Consider the following 23676-nt stretch of genomic DNA (forward strand, 5'->3'; position numbering starts at 1 on the left):
ATTGCTGAGCTTAGGCAAATCCATCAGAATGCAGTAGAATTGCATGTGTGTGTGATTTAGCCTGCCAAACCATTTTTAGTTGTGTGTAAAATGAAAGTCTCCTTACTTTGGCTTGCCAAGTCCTTGCTTACATCTGCAAAGTTTTAAAATGCAAAAACATATCACTTTAAACAAGCAGAGCTAGTTGGATCTACAAATTGTTGCTGTCTGATGTATCATTTTTTGGATAGATTTTACTGATACTTACTGATTTTTCTTTTACTGATACAGTTTTTACTGTCACTGTTAATTCCACCTCTTCCCTTCTTTTTATTTGAGATCCACCAAATAAGCAGACTCTAATGGTATTTCACACTGTCACATTTCAGAGCAGAGCTGTACTTTAGAGGATTTTGAAATGTGTGAAGTCTCACAAATTTCTTATTAGACAGAGCTTAACCATCTTCTTGAAGATGGTTTCATGTACAGGTAAATATAATCTCTTACTGTATTTACTCTCCTCTTTTTTCCCATTTTTATTAGGTGTTCCAATTTCAGGCTTCCGGGTGGAAGCTGTGGGTGGAGTGATACTGAATCTTCTGGATGATGTCAGTAGCTGGGAGCCTGGAGACCGGATCATAGTTGCGAGCACAGATTATTCAATGTATCAGACGGAGGAATTCACTCTCCTTCCCTGCCCAGAGTGTAGCAAACACCAGGTCAAAGTCAAAGGTATGGGAATGGTCAGCGTTTCCTGAATCTTGTGCGAGATGTGTATTAGCAGGAATGGACCCCAAACAGGTCCTCTCAGCAGGAGCAGTAACTGCCTGTTAATGTCTCTGTCTTGTTGCCGTATACAGGAATGTATACTTTCCCTTACTATAAAATTGCTCTGTATAATGTCAGATCTGCCTCTGACCTGTAATGCTCACCATACTAACCTTTCTTTTGCCTTTCTTCCCAGGCTTAGTGAATGCTTTAGTTTTCATCCATGAATGAATTATGGTTGTGTTCTCTTCTTGGCTGCTTTCTGTCATTTCACTAATCTTTATATGTGCTTGGATTGTTGTTTTGGTCATTACTACTTCCTTTGCCTGTAGTGCCCTTACCATCTTCCAAAACTTGTCATTATATTTTTTCCATTTTTATAAAAAGGGGGAAAAAAATAGAAAACGTCAGTCTTTGAACCTGTTTTCTCTCTTCCTCAGTTTTTGCATCTGCGCCACCCTCCCAGTAAAATGGTTATGAAAATAGCTGGCTGTTCTAAGCCTGCGCCCGCACAGGATGTCCCAGGCTAGCTGCAATCTGTTTTCTCTTTGGGCGTGATGTGCACAAAATGATCGTACATGTTATTGCCCATTTCCCTTTTTGCTCTGACTCATGCCGTTTGACTTCACGGCAGCCTCCCCTGGGATCGACTCCTTGGCTCTGCAGATGTGTGTCTCCCTCCTGCCACCCTGCTCCCCGTCCATGCCAACCCAGCGGCCTCCTCCCAGGAAGCTCTGTCGGCCTCAGAGCTTGGGCCTCCTGCGTCGCTCTCTTCTGGTGGTCTGCAGGGTTATCTGCAGCTGAGCAGGCTACTTCTGCATCAGCTGCGATGCTCCTCTCCTCGTGGAGATCTGGGTTTGTCCCATTCACCTCTGTAATGTGCGACTTCCTCTTCTTCAAACAACTCTTATCTTCTGCTTCTCGGTTCCCAGAGCTTTGCTGTGTACACCCTCAAACTTTCCTCTTCCCCTGTGTCTTCTGGGACTGCCCATTTATATGTCCGCTTTGCAGCGTTGTTTGCATCCTACAGCATTCATTAGCTCTGATAAGATATGTTCTACTGCACTGTGAAGTCCTAGGCAGGAAAAAATCTTATATAAATATACCTTATTAGACATCAGAGAATACCAGCATGCGTGAAACCACAGAACTGACTTAGTGCCGGCGTGCAGGAAACATCCTCAGTTTTGTTCTTAACTTTCTCACCTCATATGTGTTATTGAACTTGATATTTTAAGGTGCAAGCTTGCAGCATGAAGTTTGAGAAGACTTTCTGTCACCACTGAATAGAAAATATGCAAACTCTGTTTCATCTTGGAAACTGTGTACCATGAGAAAGCAGCTGCTTAAGAATCTGTATACAATTTTTTTGCAAGATTTACAATATGACATAAAATACAAAATTTTGTGTTTTGTGAAAATAAATGCTACCAGAACTGTGTCTAGATTGTTAAAAGATGTTAAAGGAGATGAATTGGACCATCGTGTTTATTTCCCTCCCCCATACGATATTATTAAGTCTCCTTTTTCATAGTAAGGGAAGCAGTTTTAAAAAAAACAAGAACCAAAAAACAATATCTTTATTCTACAAAAAATGAATTTTCTGTGGAATGGCAAATTTGACATAACGAAGAACTCACTATCTTTTGAAATGATTTTTTTCAAATTTTTTTTTGCTCTTTTGGCCCTTTTGTAATTGGAAAACAAAAATGAAGAAAGGTATTGTTTTATAGGAGGCCTAGTTGCTGTCTCCTCACTTGATATGTGCGTGCTATTCAAATATGGAAAGAACAATAAGGAAGACTTCAAGAAGAGGAGTATAGTCCCATTTTACAGCTTTGTTTTCCCATCTAATTCTTAGCAAGATACAGAAATTTAGGGTAACTAGCTTTTGAAAAGGCTTCCGTGTTTTGTTTTGTTTTTGTTTTTGTTTTTTTTCCCATCCTGAACAGCTACAGCATTTGTTTTGGGAGTTGTTTTAGGAATGACAAAAATGGAGAGGTCTTGGTCCTTTTAGTAAAATGAAAAATATATATACAGCGCCTTGTTTTGGAATGAAACATGCAGTAGCGTATTTGATCCCTCACACTAAGGTGCTCAAGTATCACTGAATCAACCATGTCTGGAAAAGGGGAGTTTGCTTGTTTTTTACTTGCTTAATGTTTATCAACTGCCAGTTACAGCATTCGTGTGTCTTAGCATAAGAAAAGCTGAGAGCTTTTGAAAGCTTGTTGAGGTGTCAGAATGAGAGTTTTGGTGCTAAAAATAGTTTTCCTATATACAATAACTATTTTTGTTTTTAATCAATGACAACTTTCTCACTTTTTTTAATTCAAAATTGTTTTTGGACAGAAAATCCTCAGTTTCCTCATATGGGAGAAGTTATTGATGGAGTGGACATGAGAGCAGAAGTTGGAGTCCTTACAAGGAACATCTTAATCAAGGGAGAGACAGAAAATATGTGCTATCGTGAAAAGGAGTGTCAGTTTTTCAGTTATGATGCATTTGGTGGACATATCAAGGTATGAAGAACACTTTAAAGTAGCTTTCTGTAACCTAAAGGCATACCGAGGACAAAAGGATTAATGTTAAACTTGGAGGGATTTGAAAATTTAGAGAACATTAATTCACATAGCTGCTTTGCCTAGAAGACTCTCTTCTCAGCTTTCCCAAAGTTAGATATAACTCACCAAGACTTAGACTGCAGAATTGGGGCAAGAGGGTGCTTTAAATGTTGTAGAAACATACTTTATATATTGCAACTTTGTGTGGCAGTGTTTAAAACTTACAAGCGACTTCCCTACATGTTCAGCATGTAACATTATAGAATAAAATTTGATTTCCCTTTTCTCCATCTTCTTTCCCTTTCTTCCTTCCCCAAATCATGAGCATCGAATCCCAGAAGTCTGCCTCGATGCCTCAAGAAGTCAGGCAGGGAAATGAAAGAAACTAGATATGTGGGGTTTTTTTTGTTGTTTTTTTGTTTGTTTTTTGTGGGTTTTTTTTTTTGTACTAAGTACTAAGATTATTGTGCAGAAGTATATCAGCTCTTCATTCACAGTGGAGAAGTTTGAGACCTTGTATTTTAAATGCAAATTTATTTGTGCTTGTTATGTGTTGGTCACAGTTTAAATCACCCTTTTTGAAACATTGGGATGCAGATTTTAGATTTAGAGGTGGACATAATGCTGGGAAAGCCCATTCCCTTTTGTGGCCGCTTTTGTTTTGTGGAAGCAAAGCAGAGTGGGCTGTAAGTATGCTTTGTGTTTGAGATAATGTAATGAAAGCAGATAATGACAAACTGTGAATCTTGCAAAGCGTGACCTTGCCACAATAGGGTGAGTACAGCAGGCCTGTCAGATGGCGAGAAGATGGAACAGAAAACAAACATTTTGAGTCATCAAAGTTGTTAAATTGTTCCCAGGAGCCTATTCAAAATTGTTGGGTGTCTGTTGCTGAACCTAGACTTTAGCACTAAAGGCATTTTTCAGTTTTTCTTAGTCTTATGTGCTCAAGCAGAGAGAGCTAGGCATTAGCAAACATTCATGGCCTCAGGGGTTTTAATCAGCCTGGGATTTCTACTGGTCATGGGGGCATAAAGGAGGTTTAGTGGCAATGAGTAATGAGGCATTAGTTTGTGGCTTTACTGCTGCTTTAGTGTTCTTAAATGTTAAGAGTCAGATCTCAAAGGAATGTCTGGATTTGACCATCCATCTACATTTTAAGCACACAAACCTTAGCTATGCGATGAAAAACTCCAAATGGTCCTCCACTATATCAGCAACATCCCTTGAGGACTCAGCTGTTTGTATGAAAATGATTGTTTGTTAAATATCTAGTGCAGGTGAGTTAATAACAAAAAAAATTTTTTTTTTCCAATTTAGCTCCTTTGGATTTGCTGCCTGAGCATCACTGTTGCATTCGTTTTCTGTTTTCATATTAGGTTAGATGGAATGAAAAAGCATATTTGTGCTTTCCCCCATTATTGTACAACCCCATTACCTCAATGTCTCTACAGCTTAATATTTTTGCTTTCTAGTAGTAGCTTTATTATGCATAATTCTGAAGGTAATTTCATATTTTTCTTAACAAAGAAGTTGCTCTTTGAGGTCAAATTCCAACATCCATTCGAAGCAACATAAATGCAAGTTGTCACTGAAAAGGAGGCAGTGGTAATGCAGAGGCTGGTGGAAGGCCTCTTCATATCATCTCTTTCAATGATGACCCACACTTATATTGATTTAAAATGTGTGTGAAATTGCAGCTTTAGAACATGGGGTTCTTTTCTGGAGTTGTGTGGTGATCCCCATGTAGGAAGCTGGGCAATTCTCTGGTTTCTGTGAGGCAATTTTGATGGAGAATTCTTATTTCTCTCTCAATTCGGTGCTAAAAGATGTCTTTCGTGAGCTCTTAATTTAAAAGAGCATCTGAATCAGCAGTAATGGTATTACTCCAGAATGAGAGCTGTTTGTTAATTCTGGCATTTCCAGTTTCTCAGTTCAAGCATCAACACTTGGCATTCCCACCTATATAAGGTGGGTGGAAAATCAGGTAAGGCGTTGGGCTCAAAAGGTTGTGATCAGCAGTACCGAGTCCAGCTGGTAGCTAGCTCCTAGAGGTGTCCCTCAGGCCTCAGTTGTGAAGCCAGTGCTGTTTAACATCTTTATTTAAATGACCTGGATGATGGGACGGAGTGTGCCCTCAGCAAGCGCACAGGTGGTACCGAATTGGGAGAAGCAGTCGGTCCATTACAGGGAGCTGCTACTCAGAGGGGCCTGCATAGGCTGGAGAAAAGGGCTGATAGAAACCTCATGAAGTTCACCAAAGGCAAGTGAGAAGTCCCGCATCCGGGGTGGAATAACACCATGCAAAGGCATGGGCAGGGTGCTGGTTGGCTGGAGAGAAGCTTTGTCTACCAGGACCTTTTATGTGAGAAGCTGACCATGAGGCAGCAATGTGCCCTTGTGGCAAAGGCCAACAGCATCTTAGGCACTGTGCTAGCACAAGTGCAGCCAGCAGGTCCAGGGAAGAGTTCTTCCCCTCTGTTTGGCACTTGCAAGACCACATCTGGAGTGTCGTGTCTGGTTTTGGGCTCCCCAGGGCAAAGAAGACATGGATACGCTTTGTGAAGGTGCACAGTGATAGGGCAAAAGGCAACTGGAACCAAAGGGCAGCAAGGCAAATTCTGGTTAGATATTAGGAAAATAAGAGGGAGGAACCAGTTGCTGTCATGTGAATATCTATACCGTTAGAGGTATTCCTAGGACAATGCACTGAGCAAGCTTCTCTAAGTTGACCCTCTGTTGAGCCAATGATAGGACCATATGATCTTGAGAAGTTTCTTTGAACCTGTGTTATTCTGTGGTTCTGTTCAACTAAGCCTGTCCCAGACTGGTTTAGGTACATTGGTACAGCTTCATGGTGGATGAGCCCTATGTGGGTGGTGTCTATTTATCTGGATGGAATGTCATTGTACATGAAGAATATTTAACATATCAGCTGGTAAAGACCAAACAGTGTAATGTAGCAATATAATGTCTGGGGAAATTTGATCTGTTTTAGCCATGCATAGATTTTTGCTTTTACTCTTATTCATGAAGGGTACTGTTTTGTAAAATGGGATCTAGAACAAGAAACTAATTGTTCCAACTAGTCTTGCTGGTGTTTTCTCATGATACCTGTTATGGAAATTAGGCTTGTCAGCCACCATAACAGGGCCCGACCCTAGGTTCCTGCAGAAAAGTTCAGAGCCAAATCAAAGCAAATTAAATAATTAAATTTTAATGACGCGCGTGCAGTAATTACAGCTCGAGCTGGGTGCCTCCGAAGAGGGACCCCGAACAAAGAAATCCCTGGGCAATTATAGCTTTTTCAAATTAAGTTTCCCACCCCTCACGCGGTAGTTCAGACCAATAGTAATTTTTAGGTCTGGGGTCTCCTGCTCCCTATTGGGTCTCATCGTTGTTCCTAGGCAGGCTGTTTTTCTCCCTTATCTTTACTGTTGCGGTTTCTGCTGACAGTTGTACCTTCATTTCTTGTTGGGTCTTACTGTTGTGTCTCAAGGTCCGGAGGAGGAGGAGGAGGTGATTCTAAATCATAACAATTAACACTGCCCCAGCAGTGAGCTGAGGCTTTGTCCCTCAAGGTCCTAATGCCCTGCACTGGTCTTATTTCAAAGCCTTGACACCCTCCCTTTCGGAGTGTGAGGCGCAGGAATGCAGACTGCTTGTAACTTCCTTATCTTCCCAGCTGGAACCAGCTCTGAGGCCCTTTCCTTACTGGACTAAGTAAAAGTTCATTATTTTATCTAAGTGCGGCCTAAGGCTTCAGCAAATTTAGCTACTCATGCTAAGCAAGTTTTATATAAGTTGTGCTAAGCGGCTACCTCTAGACAGTTTCAGTTCGCTATTCTTTAACAGTCTCCCCTTTGTTTTTATTACGCATCCCTGCTAATACTTTAAACAGAGTTCTCGAAGTCTTTTGAGGCGTACTATCACTTTCCATAATCTTATGTATAATATAATCGTAAGTAATAGGCATAACACAGTTAACACAACTACTACTGGGTGCAACACATTATTATAAATCCCTGTTGCAGTTGGTGACCATCCTAGAAGAATTTCCCATCCATGATGTTCTCCGTCCTCCTTTACCCTTCCCAAGATGTGGTGTATCTCTTCCGCATCATGATGAATGGTGATCAGAGTTTTTCGTCCATTGTTTCAGGTGCATTCTAGCAGTCAACGCAAATCATCACATTGTAGTAGTTTCTTTACTAGTGTAAGATTCATTCCAATGGAAGTAGGTAGTAAATTTTGGCTCAATGTATAATTAGATTGGAACAATTGATAAGATGTAATAGGAGCTGAATAATTAAAGTCGCATCCCATAATTTTGGGTAAAGTTACAAATACAAATATTTGAGTAATTAATTACTTGTATCTACAACAATGTTATCTATGAATATAAGATTACAAAGTGTTCTTACACATACACATCCTTTTTTAACATATACAAGTACAGTTCAACTCTAACAGCAAAATAAGAACATAGTATGACAGTATATGGCCTGTTCCATTTAGGTTTTAACTTGGATTTTTGTGAAAATACTTTAACTAAAACTTCATCCCCAGGCTGTATACCAGGCACTTGTATTTCAGGTGGTGTGGATTGATATCGTTGAGCATTTATTTATTTATTTATTTATTTTAAAGATTTTCAAACCTTTTTTGCATACTTAGAACATACTGGGCTAGTCGTTCATCTCCGTCTAACAGGCTGGTCTTAGCTGGAATAATAAGTCCCTAGTATAGCTAAATGTCTCCCGAAGAGAATTTCTGCTGGCGTTAGTCCTATGGGTTGCCGTGGGGCATTTCAAACATCCCATAGAGCTAAGTTTAATGCTTCTGGCCATTTTAGGCTGGTGTGCATATTCTTGCTATTTTTTTCTTTTAATGTTCTATTCATTCTTTCTACCTGTCCTGAAGATTGTGGGTGATAAGGGGTACATAGGTTTCTTTTTATTCCTAATGATTTATATAATTGAGTGATTATGTTTGCCGTAAAATGGGCACCCCTGTCTGAATCAATGGCTTCTGGGACCCCACACCTGGGTATGATTTCTTTCAGTAAGGCTTTTACTACCCCTCCTGCGTCGGCCTTTCTTGTTGGGAAAGCCTCTACCCAGCCTGATAACTGATCTACTATCACTAACAAGTGTTTGTACCCATTGGCGGATGGCATATCCGCATAATCTATCTGTAGCTTTTGGAAAGGGAAGTGGGCCCATGGTCATCCCCCTAACTCTGAGCTTGGTTTGCTATTTGAAAACTTCTGGCAGGTCAGGCAGCTATTTGTTATTCTTTTTGCAGCCATATAAATTCCTGGAGCAGCCCACACTTTCTGTACCTGGTTAGCTACCGCCTCGGCTCCCGCATGAGCTTTATCGTGAAACCACCTAGCTATAGCAATTAAATTTTTTTTTTTTTTTGGTAGAATTGGTTTTCCTCCAATTGTCCATATTCCATCATCATTTTGTTTTGCTTCCCAGTATTCCTGTTTTTTTTTTCTTTCCACTGAGCAGTCCTTTTCATACATGGTTTTGGGGTCTATTCAATTTGGTCACTCACTTTGGTTCATCCTTGGAACTGCCCCCATACATTCTCTCAGAGGTTGTCGGGCTGCAGCCTTCGCAGCGGCGTCAGCTAACGTATTTCCTCTACTAATTTCTGTAGTATCTTTAGTATGGGCTGGGCAGTGTATTACAGCAATTTCTTTCGGGCAGTTGGACTGCTTCCAGCAAATTACGTATTTCTTCTCCATTAGCTAATTTCTTTCCTGATGACGTAAAAAAATCCTCGTTCTTTCCATAACATCCCTGTTACATCAAATACTCCAAATGCATATTTAGAATCGGTGTAGATATTTACCCGCAGGTTCTTACTGATTTTTGCTGCTTGGGTCAATGCTATTAATTCTGCTCCTTGAGCACTTACAGACGGAGACAAAGGATTAGTCTCAAGTACCTCAAAGAGGTTAGTGACAGCATAACCTGAGTGGCGCCTTCCGCCCAAATAATAGGATGATCCATCTGTAAACAGAACTAAGTCCGGGTTTCCCAAAGGTTCGTCTTTAAGATCCTCCCGGGGCTTGCTCGAGCTGACGACCACCTGTTCACAGGAATGATGCGGCTCTCCATCCTCAGGTAGAGGCAGTAGCGTTGCTGGATTTAAGATATTGCATCTCTTTAAGGTCACATTATCTGCATGCAATATTATCAGTTCAGAGCGGTGAGCTCTCTGTGGGGATAGTGCTTGAGTTGCGTATTGTTTCATTAACAGTTCTACTTCATGAGGCACATACACAGTCAATGAGTGACCCAAAACTACAGGTCGTGTTTTTTCAATAAGAGCTGCCGTAGCTGCTATTGCTCTGATGCATCCTGGAGTGCCTTTAGCTACCACGTCTAGCTGTGTGGAGTAAATAGGCCACTGGTCTACAGTGAGGACCTAGTTTTTTGGTACCCCACTTGCTACTCCCTGTCGTTCATGGACAAATAATTCAAATGGTTTGCTATAATCTGGTAACCCTAGAGCAGGGGCTGAAACCAATGCCTTTTTTACAGATGTAAAAGCTTTCTCCCTTTCTGGGCCCCAGGCCAAAGGCTCTATCTCCTCTTTTTTTGTTGCCTGCACTAAAGGCTTAGTAAGTTCTCCTAACCCAGGAATCCACGGTCAGCAAAATCCTACAGCTCCTAAAAATCCCCTAAGTTGCTTTTTTGTTACAGGACAGGGCATATTAAGAATTGTCTTTACTCGTTCTGGATCAATTAACCTGTGTCCTTCCTTTAAAATAAAACCCAAATAATTTACCTCTCGCTGACACAGCTGAAGTTTAGACAGAGATGCCCGATGCCCTTTTTCTGCAAGAGCATTACATAGAGAAATAGTGTCTTTTAAACATGCCTCATAATCTTTACTTGCTAATAACAAATCATCCACATATTGTATTAACACTGAATGTCCTGGAAGTTCGATATCTGAGAGATCATTTTTGAGTATATGCGAAAAAATAGTCGGAGACACAGTAAATCCCTGTGGCAGCCTCGTCCAAGTTAATTGTCCCTTCCAAGTGAAAGCAAAGAGATCTTGGCTGTCCTCAGCTATCGGTATACTAAAAAAGGCTGACGTTAGATCAATCACGGTAAAATAAGTTGCCCAATGAGGTATCTGTAATAATACGGTTGATGGGTCGGGAACTACTGGGTGTGGAGCAATTACATGTTGGTTTATAGCCCTTAAGTCTTGTACAAACCGATACTCTGGATCGCCATCAGAATCTTGCCTGTTCTCTTTTTAACCGGCAGAATCAGTGTTGTATGGGGATTCACAGACTCTAAGGATACCCAGTTTCAAATAATGATTGATTTGTTTTTGGATGCTCTTCTCTGCTTTCTTTGGGATAGGGTATTGTTTAACCGTGGGAGGCAATCCCCCCTTTGTTTTTATTGAGACTGGACTAGCTGATTTCAGTAGTCCAACATCCATTCCTGAAGAGCTCCATAACTTTTTAGGAACTGATTCTAAACTTGTTGGAATTTGCAGATTAGTCCACTCTGGTTCTGGCGTCTTAGCCAGAACACATGAGCCCATAATTATTAATTTTATCCCTTCTGGCTGTAAACAGATCGGAGTATCCAAGGCTTGCAGGAGATCTCTCCCTAAGAGGCAAGAGGGTGAGTCTGTGGAAATTATAAAATGTCCCCATGCTCTTTTACCTCCAATAGTGAGCAATAAGGGCTTAGATAACATTCGTTCGCTTTTTCACGTTTCTCCTCGCATCATTATTTTATCTGACGACTTGCATCCTTTAGGCTCAAAATTTAAAAGGGAAAGGGTGGCTCCGGTATCTAGAAAGGGAACTTCTAAACCTTCTATATTTGCCATTACCTGCCCCTCAAATCCAAATTTATATCCCATAAATTTACCCCAATTTCCACAGTATTTTCTGAGTCTCCTATCTCCTGTCATTGTGGACTGGCTGGGAATTGCCTGGTCTCATTCCTAGTGTTTGATTTTCTCATGCTGGCCCCTCTATTCCCCAGTACACGGGGCCTCACTGGGCATTCCTGCTTCCAGTGCCCTTGTTCCACGCAATAATGACAAACATCATTAGCTCTTAATTGTACACCACCTTCACTTTGATTCCATCTATCTCCTCTGGTTCTGCCGCGCCCCCTCCCCTTGCCAGCCTGGCATATGCTCTTTAAAATACTTTCGTGTGTCAGGGGCTGCTTGATCTATAAAAACACTAATTGCAAGAGCATCACTGAAGTTTTTGTGGGGTCATTCCTCCATATTTTAGCAGGTCTTACCGCAAAAGTCCCCAAAAGTCACTGGGGTGTTCATCTAATCACTGTCTGCATTCTTGCACTTTAGTCCAATTTACTCCTAACTCTCTGCATGCTCTGATTGCTTCTACTAAATTTCAAAGTCCTGTTTGACACACAGCTCTATCTCCTGCATTATTACAATCCCAATTTGGATCATTTGCTAGCCAGAGGTTTCTATTTCCCCCAGCTTGCTGCGCTTCTTCCGCATCTTTAATTATCTTATCCCCTTCATTTGGTTGAAATAATTCCCTCAAAAGAATTTGAGTATCACTCCAGTTTGGGTTGTGCCCAGTGCATATATTAGAAAATAACTGCACACATCGCTCTGCATCTTTTCTTAATCTCGGCATTTTACCCCTCCATAAGGCGAGATCGCCAGGGTCCCAGGGCTGATTAGTAAATACCCGCAGCACAGGAGGGGGGGACTGGCCCCTCCCTTTCCCCCTGGCTGTAAAGCGGCAGGGTTAGTCAGCACGTTGGGGATCATAGGATAGAGTCCAGCAGCCGGTAGAGTAGAGGGAGAAGGAGGAGTAATGACAGATAGATCATCAGGCATATAAGGTGGAGCAGAAACTTTTGGAGCACAGTCCGGGGTACTAGTATCTGCTAGCACAAGTGTTACCTTCGGCGGGTTTCTTTCCTCCCTCCCTCCTGGCTCAAATGCTCCTGCGCCCATGCCCAGTTATCCCAAACATACCAGTAATCCATTCGACTTGGAAACCTGTCTTCTAGACAATTTCACAAGACAGTTAGTTCCTGCTGATCAAAAGTCCCTTGTGGTGGCCACCGTTCCGCTGGGTTTCCCTCCTTTGTCAGGAATGGGCAATCCTCCTGACATAGTTGGATCAACCTTTTTTCCTTAGATTTTTGGTACCCTCAATCTTACTCCAATTTCCCAAAATTTCGGCTAAGGGCATCCCCTTTTCTATGCCGAAAGTAAGGAAGTGCAGCGCACTTCCTTACCAGTAACTCCAGCCCCTGTGGCTGGTGTGATCACACACTCTCTCACTCTCACTCTCTGGGAACCGCACTCACACCCCCCGAGTCTTTAACTGCTAGGACTGCTGTCCCTTCGCAGCGGGCGGCTTCCTCAGCCGACGGGCGCCCCGGTCGGTTCCCAGGCTACACACACACACACACACACACACACTACTGCTCACACTCACACCAGTCACAGTGACTCTAGACTTCTGTCTTACAGTCTTGCAGTGCGCCTTATGCTGATCAGGCTGCGCACTCCCCTTTCCGGCCGGGCAGGGCTGGGACTTAAAGCCCACTCAGACCCTGGGGATGGGACTCACACCCATCCCCTGGTACGCCTTATGGTGGCCAGCCCGTGTACCCCTTACAGTGCACTGTTACCAGACCAGAATTTAGAATTTCGGCGGGAATTTAAGACTCACCTTCTCGGTGCCTCTCGTTGCCAAAGATCCCAGGTGAACTCACCCGATGGCGCCAGATGATCGTTTGGAGACGAGAGGCCCCGACAGTGGTCGCCTAGGGTCCCACCTGGGTCGCCAAACTGTTATGGAAATTAGGCTTGTCGGCCACCATAACAGGGCCCGACCCTAGGTTCCCGCAGAAAAGTTCAGAGCCAAATCAAAGCAAATTAAATAATTAAATTTTAATGACGCGCGTGCAGTAATTACAGCTCGAGCTGGGTGCCTCCGAAGAGGGACCCCGAACAAAGAAATCCCTGGGCAATTATAGCTTTTTCAAATTAAGTTTCCCACCCCTCACGCGGTAGTTCAGACCAATAGTAATTTTTAGGTCTGGGGTCTCCTGCTCCCTATTGGGTCTCATCGTTGTTCCTAGGCAGGCTGTTTTTCTCCCTTATCTTTACTGTTGCGGTTTCTGCTGACAGTTGTACCTTCATTTCTTGTTGGGTCTTACTGTTGTGTCTCAAGGTCCGGAGGAGGAGGAGGAGGTGATTCTAAATCATAACAATTAACACTGCCCCAGCAGTGAGCTGAGGCTTTGTCCCTCAAGGTCCTAATGCCCTGCACTGGTCTTATTTCAAAGCCTTGACACCCTCCCTTTCGGAGTGTGAGGCGCAGGAATGCAGACTGCTTGTAACTTCCTTATCTTCCCAGCTGGAACCAGCTCTGAGGCCCTTTCCTTACTGGACTAAGTAAAAGTTCATTATTTTATCTAAGTGCGGCCTAAGGCTTCAGCAAATTTAGCTACTCATGCTAAGCAAGTTTTATATAAGTTGTGCTAAGCGGCTACCTCTAGACAGTTTCAGTTCACTATTCCTTAACAATACCTGTGTATATCTGGCAGAAATAGCTGATATATTAGCTTGAATTTCCACTGGTTAAAAAGTAAGCAGTGTTTTACTTATTCTGGACATCTCATTATGTTTTTAGATTCTGAAGAATTTTACATCTGTTCATCTCTCCTATGTGGAGCTGAAGCAAATGGGGCAGCAGCAGCTTGGAAGTTACCCTGTCCACTTTCACCTATGTGGGGATGTGGATGAAAAAGGAGGTTATAATTTTAAGACTTATCTGGAAGGTCTTTCCATTCATCACTGTTTCTCCAGATGTGTGACTGTTCATGCAACTAATGGCTTGCTGGTAGGTGCCAGGACAGTAAAACCATGCCTTGTTGAGATAAGTGTTAAAAAGAGTATTTAGAGCAAAAATAGTCACCTTCTTCAAGTTTAAATGCTTGGCAGCGTGGGTGTTTTTTATGGCAACGAATAAACAAACAAGTGCAAACAGTAACTTTCTTTTTAACAGATCTTGCTGTTCTGTTTTTTTCAGATCCTTGCAGGCAGCTAAGCTCTCCAGGCCGTAGTAGTGTGTTTGTAAGGGATAAATAAAACTTCATGTTTGAATCATCTGAACTGCTGATCCTGAAGCTTCATTTGCAGCTGTATGAACATAGTAAAACTAAATGGCCCTTGTCAAATAAATCCCAGTCAATGCTATTGCTAATGACATAATGAACTTGTATTTCTGCAGATAAAGGACACCATTGGCTATGACACACTAGGTCACTGTTTCTTCTTAGAAGATGGCATTGAACAGAGGAATACTCTGTTCCACAACCTTGGACTAGTCACCAAACCAGGCACTCTTCTTCCTACAGATAGAAACAGCAGCATGTGTATTGGCATTAGGGATAAAGTGTATGGAAGTTATGTCCCAGTGCCAGCCACAGACTGCATGTGAGTATTTCATGGTGAAAAAGCAGAATCAAACTGTTTGCAGTAGTTAAACTGCTGAGGGTCTCTTGACAATATAGAGAGGAGAACATTTTTATGCATAAGCTTATTAATACAGAGACCTTAAGTGTAATTCATGTAGCTTCACTATTTAGAAAAAGAATTGGTATCTAGCCTTTTATTAAAGATAAAAATAAGTTGTTTTGTAGAAAGATTGTTATTTCTTGTGGTACTTGTTCAAAAGACTTTTAAGACTGCATCTTTATTTCTGTGCAAAGGCCCTCACATTCTCAAATTGTTGCTACTAGTTTTTCTTCATAGCATTAATCTCTTCTAGAAGCTTACTAAAACAGTTTATCATTGCACTGAGTATTTAAAATGTTTTAAAATACTGTGTATTGAAATAAAAAAGAAGCATTTCCATGACTACTAAAATGCGTGTTTGGGGGGGGGGGGGGGGGGGTTGTGATTTTCCTTCATATGTAAACTAGTGAATTTAGACATCAGATTAGCATTTTCTAATGTGCTTGTTATGAAAGGTAAGAGATTTCTGTAAGGGACCTAGAGCTTCTGAATAATAGTTTGTTTCTGAATAATATTTCAGGGCGGTTTCAACCTTCTGGATTTCTCATCCCAACAATCATCTCATAAATAATGCAGCTGCAGGTTCACAGGTGAGGCACACGAATGTACTTTAGCACAAACTACTCGTTTCCCTGATGCTCACAAAATGTGAACAACATTACACCTTAAAAAAAAAACAAACAAAAAAACACCCCAAACGCACACATACACATTTCCTTTTTTTACATATGAATCTCTTTGCATGTTAGTAGCACATTGGCATTATAAGTGCAAATTTGGTCTAAATGTGCATTTAAGAGATGCCACCTTTGTTTTGGCTGGAACAGAGGAGATCTCTTCCTCTTTGCAGTTTCTAGTCCTTATAATAGTGCGTGTATGTGTGTGCATATGTGTGCATGCATGTGTGCTTATATACACAGATACACATATATATATCGAGAGAGACAGAGGGATAAAGGGAGAGAGAAATCCTTTTTTTCCCAAGGAGTTAGTGCACTGCACTTTAACATTAAGGCTTCTGTATCTTCTGTAACTTCTGTCATGATTTTACTGTTTGACTGCTTTTCAAGATTTGGCTTTATAGCTTCATTCTTTGGGCTGACAAATAGTTCATTATACAAGAAACAGCATAGCTAAGATACTTTTTTATTATTATTGACTTTGTCATTAGCCATTTGTGTCTCAGCAGTGATTGCTCGATGCATTTTTACCTATTGTGAACATTATTGCTTATCTTTTGTCACAATATAGGTTGTGGAGTAGGGGCTGGAGTCTGTTCAGCTTTTAAATTGGATAAGAGGCTGATATGTGTGCGTTGTTTTGAGTGGATTGTTTTGAAGAGATCAGTGGGAATAGAATAAAGGAAGGACTTCTTAATGCAGAGACTCCAGTACTGAAAGTAGAATGTGTGTGTCAGTGCATTATTATGACTTAGGCATAGAATACATAAAAAACAGAATTAATGGAACAGGATTTGAAATATTGAAATGAGTTGAAGTATCTGTAGTGTAAAAAACTTACAAAATTCTTATTCTGCTTCTTGCTTGTTTTTGTTTTCTCTGAAGAAACATTTTTCTTGTTAACTGTCTACTGTTAGGAAGTATCTGGACAAACTTACTGAATCAAATCGTTCTTCTGTTTCCTACTCAGTATCTTTCCATTTTGTTGGCTTTATGTAACATTCTTTTACCTGTTTTCAGTATTGCAGGCCAAGTTACAGGAAACAGCTTGTGTGTGTCTGCTGCCTAAAATTTGCATTCGTTTTGCATTTGCAGTGTATCCTAGAGACTGTCACTTCCTTTTGTTATCTTGGTGTGCATTATCAGAGTGAGCATTTGTATATGGTATGAAGTTTAGCAGCTCTGGTGTTCGTGCAGGCTAAGCTGGCAAACCTCCCTTGCATGGACATAATTACATTAGTATAAAAGGCTACAGCTTGTTATGTTTCAGAAACAAAATACTCAAACTGTTGCTATAAATTACACTGTGGAGCTTTTGCTGGCATAAATTGTAACAAATCACAAGCAAATAAAAGGACCCCCCTGCCTTCTCCTTTGTTACACAGTGAAGCCTATCGTAAGGCTATATCAGCAAAAGATGCTTTTCTTTTGTTTGGGCTGTTTATGAGAGCTGCATTTGTGTTTCTTAAAAATAACATTATTCCTTTTTCTGAATACTCGTAAGTGCTTAAGGAGCTTTTAAGTTTCCTTATTAAAACTTTTCTTTTAAGCAGCAAGATGTGTTTTGGGTAAAAATTATTTGCTTTTGCCAAGCGTGGAACTGTATTTAATTAAATGTGAAGTAAGATTTTGGTATTTTACTAATGGAACATCCACATTTGTTTAGCATTGTTAACCATCAGAAACGTTGAGCTGCGCCATCGTTAGGGATGGGAATACGCTATGGAGAAGCAGAGTTTCCAGGGGTGTTTGGAAAATGAGTATGTTCTGTCAGCGTGAAATCTGTCAATTCTTTTGAGCCAGAGTGATTTGGCTTTTTCAACATTTCATGAAAAGAGGGGAGGATGAAAACTCTTCTTCTCTTTCGTAGTATAGAGCACTCAATATGCAGCAGTTCTCTGGTTACTGTTTAACCTTCCAATGCTCCCTATGCTTCCCACCCACCCCCCCTTAACTTTTATAAGAGTGCAGAGCATGTAGTTCTGCAAGGGTTTTTTTCATATTTGTAGGTGTTTGCTATTCTGGTGCAGTCCCTGTGCCACCTCTTGTGAGCCCAAATGTGAATATGAATAGAACAGAATATGAATTTTTGTGGTTCTGTCTTAGCAGATAAACCTAGCCTCTTTAAGAGCAGGGATGTTGAGGAAGTGGAGAAAATGAACAGACACTGATTATTACTGCATGTTATTGGCACAGTGCTCTGAACTGGCCAGACTTCTCGATGTGCTTTTTTCCCTTTCCCTGAAAATTCTTGTGGGTTTTTTTTTTTTTTTTTGGCTGTGTCACTAAATCTGATGTGAGCGGAAATGAACAAACCTTAGTCAGACTGTAGTAGTGAGGAGGAGAGAAGGGACTTTTGAATATTTTACGGTAACTAGCATAGTTAACTAGTAACAAAAGGAAACCAAATATATATATATATAAAGTGTAATTCAAATGCAAAAATTACATGAACTCTTAACACTTTTTTGTGATTTGAAATATTAGAGGATCTTAAATGTATAGTGTTACATAGTTTCACCGAAAAGCAAAACACTTTTTTATAAATATTATTCACTAGAATACAGCCCTATTTGAAAATTTTTACTTTCTCATCAAACAGGTGTTCAGAGAATTTATTTTGAAGAATGCGTTCCATTGCCCGAAGTTAATTTTGGCTTTGTTCGTATCTGCTGCCCTACTTAAAATATGCAAGTTCTATTTAACATACAATTGGTTTGTGATTAGAAGTGGATATATCAACACTGATGTATCAGACTCTCTTATAAGTAATGTTATTCTCTCCTTATCTGCAGGATGCTGGAATATGGTATTTGTTTCACAAGATTGCAACGGGAGATTCTTATGGTTCAGCCATTGAAACTAAGTCAGAGCTTACACCTTTAGGAATCTTCTATAACAACAGGGTTCACTCCAATTTTAAGGTAGTGCACTATCTCATAAATAAAGAACTTTAATTTTTTTTGCTATTTTTCTATATAGGGACTCATCTATTTAAATGATAATCCAGTTAGGTGATGGCTTGAGCTGTTACTGACCTGCGTGATTCTGTCTAGGTATTGTAGAACAGTTTATAAAAAGCATGTGCATGGTTTCTTGCGATGTTTTACTTCAAGTACTTGCTGTGTTTAGTATTCTCTTAGAGCACAAACAACTGAAATCAATTAATACTTCTAGTGAAGTACACTGTCCCAGGAGTAACATTTTCAGATGCTATTCAGTTTTCCTGGCAGCAGTTTCCTACTTTGAAGAAAGCTGATCCCCAAAGTATTGAGGTTTATTATGGTTGTGATTCATTGAATAGCTGTGATGTGTTTTCCTGGAGTCTTTTTACATATAGTAATTCGGGTATTTCTACATGGTGACACAGTTTGACTAGAGATTATGCTTCGAGTTGCCTTTAGAAGTCCACCTACTGTCAGCAATTTTTTGTTAGAGGGTTCTCAGTCTGGGTACAGGCTTTCCTTATTGTTTTGTTAAAGTGATTTTAATCTTTTCCACATTCTGCTACGTGAAGTCGGTTCAAGTCCTTTAACTGATGCTTTCACTTAGAAGATAGCTGCTGTCTGTGTAGATATCGATGACGTTTATAAAGCTACTTAACTTCAGATGTCTATTTTTGTTAGTGTGAAGCTTACCTAATAAAACCCAGGATCAATATTTATTTGCAGAATCTTTCTCTGTCAAAGTCTTGGATGTTTTCTTGCCAAATAAAAAAAACCCCACACCTCTGACTTTACTTGTTAGTACCTCAGCCACCTAACTGTCAAAGTGTAGGTGCACTGTTTTATGGAAGTTAAGGAAAGGTCTATTTGGGACTGTAGGGCAGTTTTTCAGATTGGAATTAAAATGTATTGAAGGCAAAAGTGCATTGTAAAGAAAAAAAGTGTTTCAGCACTGTAACTGTCATTATCTTTAAACAAAAATAGGAATTTGTGTGCTAAATTACATGTTAAAAGAACTAACTCCAGTAGCAGATCTGAAGATCTACTTGTATAGCAACACAATTGTCATTTGGATCACAGGTGAAGGTAGCTGCAGCTGTAGTGTATTTAATTTGTTAAATTAGTCACACAAATTATTCTTTCTTACTTTCAAAAGTAAATTATTTCATACTGTATTATTGAGTTTCAAGTTGATGATGATTTCTTGGTGAAAGTTAGCTTTAGTAGTAAAGGTGATTGAGTTTTAAACTAAAAGACAAAACAATTTTGCACAGTTTTTTTTTTTTTCCTCCCCCCCCCCCCCCCCCCCAAAATTGGTGACATTTGTGAGAATATTTTGAATTCACCACAAGATTGGTTTCCAGATTGTCCAGTACAGCATGTGGAAGAAAGTGTAAAACCTCAGATAGTCAGATGATGTGAAAGAAATTTAGAATGAACTTTAATGATTTTTCAGGAATAGGGTGTGTGTGTGTGTGTGTAGCTTTTTTCTTTTTTCTCCCTCTCTCCCTCCCTCTTTCCTTCTTTCCTATGCAACCCCCCCCCAAAAAAATAGATTATCTCTTTCTTTCTAGAGAATATGTCAGCTAGGTCCAATCGAAAGGTCAGACAGTATGTAATGTAGTGTATTGAATGCATTGTAACTTTTTAATTTTGAAAATCTAATGCTTATATTTATTGCTGAAGATAACTAGTTAAAAGCCTTCAGTGCTGGATAGTATGACATGTCTTTCCTTGTTTGTTTTAGGCTGGTTTGTTCATTGATAAGGGCATTAAAACAACTAACGCTAGTGTTGATGATCCCAGAGAATACCTTTGTTTGGACAACAATGCAAGGTAAAGGATATTCTCTATCAAATCTGTGAAAAATGGATAAGGTCTGAGATTGTACATTCACATGAGGAAAAACATGTTCTAAATATTATAAATAATAACTGAAAAATAAGGTCATACCTTTTTTTCTCATATGTTCATGTGTTTTAGGAACAACAGAGCATGGTGTGCCTTAAAGGAGCTGGCTGTTCCTCCTGAGCGCTTGCCCAAGGTGGTTTTCAGCCTTTTAGAATTCATTTTAACCATGCTCTGTTGTCACGGTCTAAGTATTTTCTGGTATTGTTGCTAAAGGTAAAGGCTTATTTTAAAATCTGTTTTTCTGGTTTATGGTTCAGTCTTAAATACTTGTATGCCTTTTTCAAACAAGTGGTAATACATACACTTGCCTTTCCTACAGCTGAAAGTTTCCTGGCGTACCTCCTAGAGTTGGAGGTCGTAGTTCAGTGGTACAGTTTTATTGGAAGTTATTTGCTGAGACAGTGCAAATCAAACACATCGAGAGACAATGAGACAGTGAGAGACAATAGTGGAGAGTCTAGGAAATTTCAGGTTATGCTGCATCTGGTTAGTTTTGTCCTGAACTTCAAATAAAATATCTTTGGTTAGCGAGCAAATGTCAAATGGGAGATAAAGTACTGAGTAGTTATATTCATCGATATTCTGTTGTGACCGCTGAGCCTTAAAACTGAAAATATAGTTTAGGAAGCTTACTATATGGATTACTGTTGAGGGAGGTTGAACGAAGGGCTGGAGAGTTCTCAGAAAAGAGAAGCTCCCACTTGATTAGGTCCATGTAGACACTTTTCTAGAAATGGAGAACTACAGATGTGCTTGGTTTTGGTTTCTGTCACTTCCAAACATGAAGCAGAGTTGATTTTTGCCTCTCAGATGAGCGTGAGCGTTTAACTTTCAGGTTCTCTCAGCCCTACACGTGTGACACACATAAAACAAATAGTATTTTTATTTTAAGCGTTTGTTTTTTTCGTCCCAGGTTTCGGCCTCATCAAGATGCAGACCCTGAAAAGCCCCGTGTTGCTGCCCTGATTGACAGACTGATCTCTTTCAAAAACAACGATCACGGGGCCTGGGTCAGGGGAGGGGATATCCTCATTCAGAACTCAGGGTACGTATCCAGAAGCAAACCGCTGCATTTGGGTAAGAAATTTCCCCGAAAGGTGCGTTTATGACAATGAATTACAACAGGGTTATAAGAGAGGACTGATGCTTAACTCTGGGAACTTCTCAATATCTTCCACTACTTTCACAGTATCCCACTACTTTAGATGAAACAAGTTTATACACAATTAAATGGGAACCTGCCTTAAATGGAAGCAAAAAATTTGCATAATAGAAAAGAATGAAGCCCAGAAGTTGGTTAAGACCATACATTTGTACTGAGATTTTTATGGCTTCCCTGAAGCTATCGTGTTTCCACTTAAATATATATAAAAGATTACTTGATCTTTTTTTAACATCACCATTTTTATAAGACTTATTTATAAGTGTGGGGGGTTTCTAAATTTCATTAATACAAAAACTCAAGCTTTCTGCAGTTCAAAACAGGATGTGCTCTTACAGTAGTTTATTGAAGGATAATTCAGAAAATATGACTTGAAGCTTGATTTGAAAAACTTTCTTTTAGGTTTGCAGACAATGGAATAGGTTTGACATTTGCTAGGTGAGTACTTCGTGTTAATCACTTGTGTTTTTACTTGCTTAAAAGTTTAGAAAATATAAATCTTTCTATCAAAATTAATAGGTATACCTGCATAAGGATATTGTTTCATTTTTGGGCCCAGGTCTATTTCCAGGGGTGCAAAAAATACTGTTAAGGCTGTAAATTGACATGACTGGCAAAGCTTGCTCTTTAATTCAACATGTGCTGGCTTTACACCACAATTCGCTGCTTTTTCACCAAAAGAGTTAGGTGTTTTTGGTATAGCACAACTCTTTAGGCAGTTTTGGTTTTCTCTCTGAAGAGTTGAGTAGAGGAAAAGGAAAGGGATGAGTCTTTCAAGCGAGCAGAGTCTCATTTTAATACAAGAGAATTAAACAACTTTGGTAGAATGCCAAAATTGTTGTCAGTTTAGGTAACAACAAAACGGGTCTAGAATTGCGGCTGTGGGCTCTGAAAGCATGGGACTACAGGGGGAGACAAGAAAGTGTAATGCTCAGCTCAGCACAAGTGTATTTAGCCTTTTAAATGTTTAGTCTGAAATACTGTTAATGATAAAATTTATTGCTTTATGTATTATAAATGAGGCATAGACTGCTTTGCTTTTATCAAGACCATTGTAAAAACAGAAATAGTACCACAGCTTGGTGTTTTCATCTGCTGGAGAACATTAACTAAAAGCTCCTCTCTGAAATTGCTTTGATAGTGATGGGAGCTTCCCAAATGACGAAGGTGCCAGCCAGGAGGTATCTGAGTCTCTGTTTGTAGGTGAGAGCAAGAATTATGGGGTTCCTGGTGGCCAAAATAAATATTGGGGAACTGGAGGAATAGACAATAAAACGCGCACTCTGCCTAGAAATCGGTAAGTATTTTATGATTGAAATAACTACTGCCCCAGAAATGATCTTTGTATCAGATATAAGCTCCTTTCTTGCATGGTCTGTAGGAGATGAAGACTCTGTTGAAGGTGACAAAGTGTTTTAACACTTTGCGTGACAGCTGTGTCACTCTTGACTTTTTGCAAGGTCTAGGCCAGACTAGTTTTATGCCACTTAGCCACTTGTGAGGGCTCATTTATTTGAGAGGGGAATGCGGTGATGTTTCATGAGGTACTCAGGTTAGTCGAGCAAGTGGTAGTGTTCTCCTGCGGTGTCCCCCCCCCTCTGGGGAAAGGACGGATTTGCAGATGGACTGTGACAGCTCTTTCTTCTAACAAGAAAATTCAAAGAGTCAAGGCTTGGGAGTTTGAGTCGTATAGATAAGCCTAGAAACAGGTTTTCCTTTACAAAGACCTGATCTGTGTGTCATTGTCCTCGTGTTGCTTTCTTGATTCTTGAATGAGAGAAAACCTGTTTTAACACCAGCTGAGGCTTGTCATGGTTATTGTTACAGGATGCTATTTTAAAAACCATTAAATATTTACTTGTATTAACAGGACGTTTCCAATCAGAGGTTTTCAAATTTATGATGGACCTATTCATCTTACCAAATGCACATTCAAAAACTTTGTGCCAACTCCGGACAGATTTACCAGTGCAGTTGGTTTCTTGATGAAGAACACATGGCAGATGACACCTAAAAACAACATTTCTTTTGTGAAGTTTGGTCCGAATGTAAGTTTGTTACGAGTTCGCTTTTATTCCTGTAAG

At 40.1% G+C, this 23676-nt stretch overlaps 1 protein-coding gene across 5 annotated transcripts in view; it reads left to right on the plus strand.

Moving 5' to 3' along the window:
* The window catches only part of LOC135323491 (inactive cell surface hyaluronidase CEMIP2-like), a 54119-nt gene that overhangs the window by 21531 nt on the left and 8912 nt on the right, over nucleotides 1-23676 (plus strand). For all 5 annotated transcript variants that reach the window (XM_064500846.1, XM_064500847.1, XM_064500845.1 and 2 more), the window contains exons 6-16: nucleotides 523-711; nucleotides 3100-3269; nucleotides 14008-14217; nucleotides 14608-14813; nucleotides 15415-15484; nucleotides 18370-18498; nucleotides 20267-20355; nucleotides 21344-21475; nucleotides 21995-22030; nucleotides 22734-22889; nucleotides 23463-23640. In XM_064500846.1, coding sequence (XP_064356916.1) covers nucleotides 523-711; nucleotides 3100-3269; nucleotides 14008-14217; nucleotides 14608-14813; nucleotides 15415-15484; nucleotides 18370-18498; nucleotides 20267-20355; nucleotides 21344-21475; nucleotides 21995-22030; nucleotides 22734-22889; nucleotides 23463-23640 — 1565 coding nt within the window. The remainder of the gene's footprint in view (nucleotides 1-522; nucleotides 712-3099; nucleotides 3270-14007; nucleotides 14218-14607; nucleotides 14814-15414; nucleotides 15485-18369; nucleotides 18499-20266; nucleotides 20356-21343; nucleotides 21476-21994; nucleotides 22031-22733; nucleotides 22890-23462; nucleotides 23641-23676) is intronic.

The sequence above is a fragment of the Dromaius novaehollandiae genome, chromosome W, assembly GCF_036370855.1.
Source record: "Dromaius novaehollandiae isolate bDroNov1 chromosome W, bDroNov1.hap1, whole genome shotgun sequence".
NCBI lineage: Eukaryota > Metazoa > Chordata > Aves > Casuariiformes > Dromaiidae > Dromaius > Dromaius novaehollandiae.